Source organism: Odontesthes bonariensis, chromosome 11, assembly GCF_027942865.1.
Source record: "Odontesthes bonariensis isolate fOdoBon6 chromosome 11, fOdoBon6.hap1, whole genome shotgun sequence".
Taxonomy (NCBI): Eukaryota; Metazoa; Chordata; class Actinopteri; order Atheriniformes; family Atherinopsidae; genus Odontesthes; species Odontesthes bonariensis.
In genome coordinates this window covers 6,496,306-6,506,093 of record NC_134516.1, presented here as the reverse complement: position 1 = coordinate 6,506,093, position 9,788 = coordinate 6,496,306, and the positions used below count along the sequence as shown (strand labels likewise).

At 43.5% G+C, this 9,788-nt stretch overlaps 1 protein-coding gene across 1 annotated transcript; it reads left to right on the top strand.

Annotated features, from left to right (window-relative positions):
• Positions 1-2,421: 2,421 nt before the first annotated feature.
• LOC142391528 (uncharacterized) lies at positions 2,422-9,447 on the top strand. Its single transcript, XM_075477361.1, has 10 exons — positions 2,422-2,811; positions 3,100-3,540; positions 3,756-4,019; positions 4,108-4,362; positions 4,445-4,690; positions 4,830-5,087; positions 5,325-5,627; positions 6,370-6,639; positions 6,957-7,040; positions 7,164-9,447. Exons 1-10 carry the CDS (start codon positions 2,477-2,479, stop codon positions 7,228-7,230), a joined length of 2,523 nt encoding a protein of 840 aa, XP_075333476.1. The 5' UTR covers positions 2,422-2,476; the 3' UTR covers positions 7,231-9,447.
• Positions 9,448-9,788: the final 341 nt, after the last annotated feature.

Here is a 9,788-nt window from a genome sequence, read left to right as displayed (position 1 = left end):
CTGCAGGATCTGTACTCCCATCTGAAGGACTGTGAGACTAAAACAGGTCTGAGTGTCCTTCCATCATTACAGCCAGTTTTCCAGTCAGCTCCTGCAGTCTGGTTCATAAACCTCTCAGAGAGAAAGAGCTCCATCCTCCTGGAAGTGCTGAAACTCCAATCAGAGAAGAAACAAGTGAAGCTGACAGGCTGCTCACATGCAGAGAGTGAAGTGAGGAGTTTCCTGCAGTGTCTGCCTTATATCTCACAGCTCAGGTAAATTCATTTAACTTTACATAACTAACTCTACATTAAAGAGGAACATTTTAAAAGAGCAGTTTAAACTCCATAAATTTCTGTGTCAGCATATTCTTCTGATTATTGTTGGGTTTTTATTTCCACTTAAAGACTTTATCCACATGGAGTCATATTTCAGTTTTATTGAAACTTTGTCCCATTTCAGAGGGAAACATTGTACTCTTTACTGCGCTATCATTACTTTACTGTTTTGGTCGTTTGTTTTCCTGCAGTCTGATATTTTATCTACATGTTTGATCACTTTATAAAACTGAGTTTTTGTTAAAGATTAAACAGAACAACTGAATATATAGAAATAGTTAGTTTCACCATGCTTCTGTTAGAGTTTTGGTGACATGATTGTGAATAGATTGTTGATTTAAATGACTTCTCTGTACAATCAGTAGGAAGGTTGAGTGTTTTCAGCTTGTTCTTCCAGTCCATCATGTCAAAGCACTCCCTGCTGTTTTTAGTCCTCTGAACAGCAACATGAAACATGACTGGCTGCTGAGCTAACTTGTCTCCATGAAGGTCTCTGTCTGAACAAATGAATCACAGAGAAGAATGTGGGAGAACAGGGATTTTAAGGAGAAATATTTAGCTCCAACAGTTTGGAAACATGTGACAGTCTTCTGTCTGCATGAGAAGAATGAAATGATGTGAATAATAAGAACTCTGTGGCTCAGTGACAACAACACAGCCATGTTCATACCTCCTGGTACACAAAGAGAAAAACATGCAGTCAGAGCTGCTGTTGGCTTTTTCAGTTTCTCAGCAGCTGAAGAACAAAAAGGAGCTTCTCTTTCAGTTGAATTTAACAGCATTTTAAAGGAAATGAAGGAAACAAAGAAAGTTCCATTGAGCTGCCTTTTTAACTTGTGGCTGGAGTGAACTTTACTGACCATGATGAAGATGGTAGCAGCTCTATAGAGAGCAACACATTCAGGTCACAGACAGCAGTGAGTCATCATCACTTTGTGTCTCCAGCTGCAGATGTTGTGCAGCAGAACTGTGATTTACATGTGTGTTAAATCAGCAGCAAGGTGGAGCATCAGCACCTATTGGACATGATACGGACTCTGGATTTGTTCTTTCACCGCTGTTTGATTTCAGTTTCTATGTTTGACTCTTAAAGGTCAGACAGCAGATAAAATGAGGCTGACAGTTAGAACTGAGTGATTTCAGTGTCAGGATCAGTGTTTGTGTTGTGAGTCAGTAACAGTCTAAAACAATGTTCAGCTGCTCTGATGAAAGATGTGTTTAACATGGAAGTTCATCATATACAGGACACACATGTACAAGATGGAGTCCATCAGTTGTGTGTGGTTGTATTTATGCAGCTGAGATCAAATCATCACTAAATGTTTCCTTCTTGTTGTTCCAGTTTGGATCGTTGGAGCTCAGATCTTAAAAAACAAACCAGGTTCTTTGTGAATCTGTTCTGTGCAGCAGCAGAGAGAGAACAGCAGACAGGAGAGAAGATGCTGCAGCTGTTATCATCAGTGTGCAGATATCAAAGGTTTCCCTTCAATGATTATTATCAGGAACATCAGTGTGATTTCCTGCTGGATCTGTGCTCCCATCTGAAGGACTGTGAGACTAAAACAGGTCTGAGTGTCCTTCCATCATTACAGCCAGTTTTCCAGTCAGCTCCTGCAGTCTGGATCATAGACCTCTCAGAGAGAAAGAGCTCCATCCTCCTGGAAGTGCTGAAACTCCAATCAGAGAAGAAACAAGTGAAGCTGACAGGCTGCTCACATGCAGAGAGTGAAGTGAGGAGTTTCCTGCAGTGTCTGCCTTATATCTCACAGCTCAGGTAAATTCATTTAACTTTACATAACTAACTCTACATTAAAGAGGAACATTTTAAAAGATCAGTTTAAGCTCCATAAAGTTCAATGATAGCATATTCTTCTGAATAATTGTTGTGAGTCAGTAACAGTCTAAAACAATGTTCAGCTGCTCTGATGAAAGATGTGTTTAACATGGAAGTTCATCATATACAGGACACACATGTACAAGATGGAGTCCATCAGTAGTGTGTGGTTGTATTTATGCAGCTGAGATCAAATCATCACTAAATGTTTCCTTCTTCTTGTTCCAGTTTGGAACGAAGGAGCTCAGATCTTAAAAAACAAACCAGGTTCTTTGTGAATCTGTTCTGTGCAGCAGCAGAGAGAGAACAGCAGACAGGAGAGAAGATGCTGCAGCTGTTATCATCAGTGTGCAGATATCAAACATTCCCCTTCAATGATGATTATCTGGAACATCAGTGTGATTTCCTGCTGGATCTGTGCTCCCATCTGAAGGACTGTGAGACTAAAACAGGTCTGAGTGTCCTTCCATCATTACAGCCAGTTTTCCAGTCAGCTCCTGCAGTCTGGTTCATAAACCTCTCAGAGAGAAAGAGCTCCATCCTCCTGGAAGTGCTGAAACTCCAATCAGAGAAGAAACAAGTGAAGCTGACAGGCTGCTCACATGCAGAGAGTGAAGTGAGGAGTTTCCTGCAGTGTCTGCCTTATATCTCACAGCTCAGGTAAATTCATTTAACTTTACATAACTAACTCTACATTAAAGAGGAACATTTTAAAAGATCAGTTTAAGCCCCATAAAGTTCAGTGTCAGCATATTCTTCTGAATAATTGTTGTGAGTCAGTAACAGTCTAAAACAATGTTCAGCTGCTCTGATGAAAGATGTGTTTAACATGGAAGTTCATCATATACAGGACACACATGTACAAGATGGAGTCCATCAGTAGTGTGTGGTTGTATTTATGCAGCTGAGATCAAATCATCACTAAATGTTTCCTTCTTCTTGTTCCAGTTTGGATCCTTGGAGCTCAGATCTTCAAGACCAAACCAGGTTCTTTGAGGATCTGTTCTGTGCAGCAGCAGAGAGAGAACAGCAGACAGGAGAGAAGATGCTGCAGCTGTTATCATCAGTGTGCAGATATCAAACATTCCCCTTCGATGATGATGATGATGATTATCAGGAACATCAGTCTGATTTCCTGCTGGATCTCTGCTCCCATCTGAAGGACTATGAGACTAAAACAGGTCTGAGTGTCCTTCCATCATTACAGCCAGTTTTCCAGTCAGCTCCTGCAGTCTGGTCCATAAACCTCTCAGAGAGAAAGAGCTCCATCCTCCTGGAAGTGCTGAAACTCCAATCAGAGAAGAAACAAGTGGAGCTGACAGGCTGCTCACATGCAGAGAGTGAAGTGAGGAGTTTCCTGCAGTGTCTGCCTTATATCTCACAGCTCAGGTAAACCTGGCAACAATGTTCAGTTGAACAGCAACTTCTGTTCGCTTTTATTTTTTATTTATTGTGATGTTATCATATCTAATAACATGCTTTGCTTTGTTCATCATGATTTATCAGCTTTTGCATCCATCAGTGTACAAAATGTAAAAGCAACACTTAATAAACATATAATCCTGCCCTCTCTCTCTCATTTTTCCACGCTCGCTGTGTATTAGCTGTGGTCCAGAGTTCTTCCAGAGTGTGTGCGCCTCCATCTCTGTGAGGTCCAGGGAGGAGCTGCAGCAGCTGCTGTCTCTGCTGCAGCTGCTGGATTTCCAGCTTCTGTTAACAGGAGAGTTGCCCAGGAAGACCTGCTGCTCTGTGGGGAGAGTTCTCAGACTGTGCTGCTCTAAGGTGGATCTGATCCTCACAGCCAGCAGGATGTCTGTCAGAGGAGCCTCCCTCCTCCTCAGACATACAGCACAGCTGCGCAGCCTGAGGTAGGAAGTTCAGTCCCTCTGTGTCCCTTTAACAGTATTTACCAGCTTCAGTTCTTGGTGTCTTTTCTGATCAGCGCTCTATTTTCAGGCTTTCCAACAGCACAGCCTTGCTCCTGTGTCGGTGGGTCAGAAGAGGCAGACTGGTGTGTCCACTGGCTGCTGAAGAGCTTTCTCTGGTGTCTGAGAAAGTTCAACCATCAGAGAGAGTGTTGTTGAAGGTTGTCAGCAGTTTGGCTTCTCTGCTCAGATACTGGACAGTCGGCCGGTTACAGCTGACTGAGTCCTGCATCCCTGCTCAGCATCTCGTCACACTGCTGCTTCATGATGGTTCTCTCACAATCAGGTGAATGTCTTTCCTGAACCGTCTGAAAACTACATGGAGATGTTTTTATTAACGGATGTTTTTCTGTTTTTTAAATCTTCAGACTGAATGAAAAGAACGTCCAGCAGCTTGTGTCCCTCCTCCATGAAGTCCAGGACAAGGACTTGGCTTCGTCCTCCCTGAGTAAGCTTGGTGGAGACCTGACCTCCTGCTGTCTGAACTGGGAGCTCCTTCACTCTCTGCTGCAGCAGTCAGCTCAGACCATCACTGTGAACCTGAGGAAGAACCGCTTCTTACAGCACAGAGCTGCTCCTCTGCTGCCCTTTCTGCACAGGATCGTGTTTAAAAGGTGATCGTTTTACCTTTTTAACAGATAAACAGACTGTTTGTCCTCTTTAATCATTTGTAAATGAAATGTTGTGGCTCATCTTTCAGCATCAGTTTATGAGTTTCTGAACTAAACAAAGTGTTCCTCTGAATGCTTTCAGGCCCAGTCCCAGTTTTGTGAGGACCTTCATCAGAGAGCTCTACTCGGCTCATGCAGGTCACATGGTGCCCAGTTTACTGAGGTCACTGGATCATGTGATCAACCTGGGCTGCACAGAGCTGGACTCAGTGGACTGTGCTGCTCTGCTCTTCATCCTCAGACACAGTGACAGAGTTCAGCTGAAGCTGCTGTGGGCCTCCGTCCCAGCTGAGGAAATCAAGTCCATCCTCTCTACGCTGGACAGAGTTTCTGATCTCAGGTCAGACATCAGAGCTTGTTTCTCACTGCTGTGAATAACATCCACATTCTCACCTCATCAGCCCAAACAGACAGATTGGACTCAGTCTGACTGCAGTAATCACTTAAACCAGGGAGCTAAAAGCAGTTTGTTATCTTTGGAATATCTGCAGATCATGTCGGTAATGAAGATATATTGAATAGTTTCTATCTGTGTATGAACTGTTTGATTCGGTTCATTTCTGCATGTTTCCACCAGTGTGGACAGGAAGCAGCTGCTGAGGTTCATCCACTGCTGTGCTGCCTCTGACGGCCAGCAGGAGGCAGCATCCCACCTGCTGAGGACCCTGCAGCACAGGCTGGATCTGTCCTGCTCCTCCTGTGTGGAGCTCCCAGAGGAGGATCGGACTGAGCCTCTGAGTCTGACCGCTGGTGACTGCAGGGCCGTCTGCACCGTCCTGAGACACAGCAGCCGGGACACACAGCTCCACCTACGAGACTGTGAGGTGGAGGACAGCGGGCTGGACCTGCTGTTTGCTGTCCTGGACAGGGTCTGCCTCAGGTGAGAGGGAGCACTAACGAAGCTGAGCCAGAGAGAAGCTTCTTCACATTCAGAACTCATCCATGCATTCATCTCCAGCAGACTCCATCACTGTAACGCTCTTTTAACTGGACTTCCCACAAAGAGCATTAAACATCTGCAGCTCATCCAGAACGCTGCTGCTGGAGTTTTAACCCGGACTAAGAGATCTGAACACATCACAGCAGCTTTAAAATCTTTACTCTGGCTTCCAGTCAGTCACAGAATAGATTTTAAAAGCCTGCTGATGGTTTACAATCTGTGATATGTTCAGAGAATATAAAGCCAGCAGAGCTCTTAGATCCAAGGACTCAGGTCAGCTGGTCCAGTCCAGAGTCCAGACTAAACATGGAGAAGCAGCCTTTAGCTGTTATGCTGCCAACAAGTGGAACAAACTGCCAGTGGAGATTAAACTTTCACCCAATGGAGACATTTTTAAATCCAGGTTAAAGACATTTCTGTTCTCATGTGTCTATGCATGAAATCTGCACGATATCTTTGAACTTATCTGGACTGTTGCTGGTTTTTAAATTCACTTAAATGATTTTATTTGTTTCTCTTTATATTATTTTATGTATTTTCAATGCTTTTTCCACTCCCTGCTGCAATGCTTTTATTTTATGTGAAGCACTTTGAATTGTTTGTACATGAAATGTGCTATAAATAAATGTGATTTGATTCATGTTGCTGCATCCTAACAGTCTGCCCTGCTCCTCCTGTTCAGAGTCAGTAAGACTGTCCTCCTCCAGCTGCTGTCCCTGCTTCCTGTGAACAGTGAGAGGGACACGGTGAGACGGGCGGTGTCCCTGTGCAGAGCCCTGGGTGGAGAGCTGGATCTGAGTCACACCACACTGGATCAGAGGCTCTGTGGAGCTCTGCTCCGGATGCTGGACTTTTGTGAAGGTCTGACAGAGCTGGACCTCAGTCACTGTCAGCTCACTGACCAGCTGCTGCTGCAGCTCATCACACATCTGCACAAAGTCTGCGTCCTGGAGTAAGTGTCACAAAGTGTTCCCTCTGGAGACAAACACAAACATCTGGAGCCCAAATAAAGTGGTGCACCTGATTTAGAGTTCTGCATCAGCCCAAACATGCCTTCAAGGAGCCGTGATGCTGCATCCACATCCAGGAGAGCCTGGAGTCCCTGTTAGTGTCTGTGTGATGTGGACGCACTCCTGTTAGAGGAGAGGCACATCTGTACAGCAGCACTGTGTTTACAGATGTTTGTAGCTGTGCTTCACTTTGATTTGAATCATGAACCTGCTCACAGCAGAGCAGAACATAATGTTCAGTGTTGTGTTTGTGTTCCAGTCTGAGTCACAATAAGATCAGCGATGCCTCCACTGATGGCTTACTGCAGCTGCTCTCCACCAACCCCTCCATCAGCTCTGTGAGGTGAGCAAACATTCATTAATGCAGCGTCAGAGAACAGCTTCCTGCTCAGAGGAATCATGGGCTGGATTCATGTTGTTGTGTCTGAATGAGGGACATCTGCTCTCTGCTTTGCTCTTTTTCCAGACTCTTCAGCAACGACATCGTGGACAGATCTCCCTTTAAGAAAAACAAGCAGTTTGAAATCTGGTGAAGCGGCCGCCAGTCGGTGGTCATGTGACCATCGGGGCGTCGCTGTTTTCTGGCCTCTTTAAAAACTCTTTTCCTGATCATGAGAGGAAGATATCATCTGCAGTGCAGCACTAACAGTGTGAGGGGGGGTCAGCAGGGACCCCTTCAGGGACATCAGGTCAGACGAGCTCTGAGGATGTCTGTCTCTGTATCTGCTGATGGAGAGGAGGCAAAGAGCCGCCCGCCGGCAGCGTTTGTCTTGCTGGATGTTTCTGAGCGGCTGCAGCTTCTTCTTCTTCTCTGGAGCTCATATTCATGACGGCACCCTGTGACCATCATCCTGACGTTCACGCTTCTGACTGTTGGCTTCAGCAGGAAATCATTTTGTTGTTGTGTGAAACAAAGAGAAGCCATAACCAGTGTTGTATAGTAACGAAGTAAAAATACTTCACTACTGTACTTAAGTATATTTTGGAATACTTTGTACTTTCCTCGAGTTTAAATTTTTTTGACAACTTTCACTTTTACTTCACTATATTTCCGAACTTAATTGCATACTTTTACTCCAATACATTTTCATTGTTCGGTTTAGTTACTCGTTACAAAAAAAGAGAGAGAGAAAAAACGCAACAGTGTTTTGACCCCTCGCATGTTGTGCCTGCCCAAAGACGTGGAAATTATATCTTACAGAAACTCCCCTTTTTTAGGTTTTAAGGTTACAAAAAAGATCTTCCTCTGCAGATGCCAGATAAGCTGCAGTTCCCTCCCAATTCTTTTTTTCTTTTGTATAATGGCCGGTTGTGTGTGCACCTCCTATAGCTTGTGAAGTACAGGAATCAGAACAGCTTTTTTTCTTGGTGATGTTGGCCGCATTTTCTGTACTGAGTTATTTTATTTATTTTTTAGACAGGTTTACAAAAGGGGTTTCAAACTGGACTCCCTCTTCAGAGTTTTCTCCTATTTTTTTCTTTAAATGTTGTTTATAATGATGGCAATAACAGCAGCAGCCTCTTTTGTTTCATTTTTTTCTTAATGGTGTAATGTACGCCTCATTTTCAGCACTGACCTTACTTGAAGAAGAAAAACTTAAAGGTTCACAAAGTTTGTATTTTCTGTCTAAACCTGGCCTAAATTTTGTCTGCACTTGGTTGTGTGTAGATTTTAAGTGTATTTGACCTTCAAAGTTATACTTCTCATTACATTACTTAAGTACATCTATTTTTACAGTAATTCTCATACTTAAGTACAAGACATTTTGGATACTTTAAGACTTTAACTCAAGTAAAACTTCAGTCAGTGACTTGGACTTTTACCAAAGTCATATTTTGGAGGGGTACCTATACTTTTACTTGAGTGTGAGATTTCAGTACTTTATACAACACTGGCCATAACTGTTGCATCAGTGCTGTGAGGAGGCTGATTTATTTCTGCTTCTCTGTATTTATTCTGGAGGTCGTCTCAGGGTAACGATGCAGCAGCTGAACACTCAGGAAATAAAAGGTTAAAACCACTTTAACTGAAAGAAATGATCAGAAGCATGAGTTTTAGTTCAGTTTAGTTTGCACGTGCCCCCGTAAACATGCGTTGTGCCCCTGTAAACATGCGTTGTGCCCCTGTAAACATGCGTTTTGCCCCTGTAAAAATTCCCAAATACATCCTTCAAACTACGCTAAGACGGAGGGAGGTGATTGATTTGTTTTCTCTGTTGTGTTGACGCCTACCTATAGGCCACTGTCATTTCTTACACCAAATACACAGCGTCTGGTTCCACGGCAGATGAATTAATGCGAGACAATATCCTATTCTGCCTTTTATAGCCTATTTACTAAACTATCTTAGCCATTATAAATGGGTAGAAAGTGGGTAGGCTAGTTTAAAAGGCTACTCAATCAGGGGAATAACTTATCAGAAAATATCAGGTACTCTTAATTTAAGATTTTGACTTTTTGTAGAAGTATTTATTGACTGTGCTGCAGTAAGATTAAAACATGTTCAGTACCTGGACTGAAATATTGTTCATTATTCTGTATCTGTTGATCTGTTGAAAGTTGTAACACTGGGCATTCTTTGTTTTTTAGTAATATTTCCTCTTGTTAAAGGCTGACTTGATTATGTTTGATGAGCTACAGAAGGAGGAATTGAAAAGCTAAATGGCTGAACTCAAAGGTGGTTTTATCTGCTTGGATAGCCTATAGCTCTGTTAAACCTGTTGAGGTTCGTGCACATTTAAATAAATGTTCTTATACATCCAGTACAGGCTCATTTTCTGTATACAGTAATGCTGGTGGTGTTCTGGGGGGCCTGGGCCCCCGTACAGCTGTAGGCCCGGCAGCGTCCCTGCAGCCGAGTGACTCTGTGGCAGAAACAGAGCTGGATCTCAGAGGCCTTTTCTGTCCGAGCCAGTTTACAGCAGAAACACTTTGATCTGCTGCTGAGGAGAAGAAATGTTCCAGCGTGTTCCTGAGCAGCTGCTGATGGACTCATTCAGAAAGAGGCAGATCCCTGAAGCTTCCAGCTGCTGGCTTTCACACATCATTTCATCAGCTGTGACACAAGTCACGAGTCAGCTTTTAAACAGCA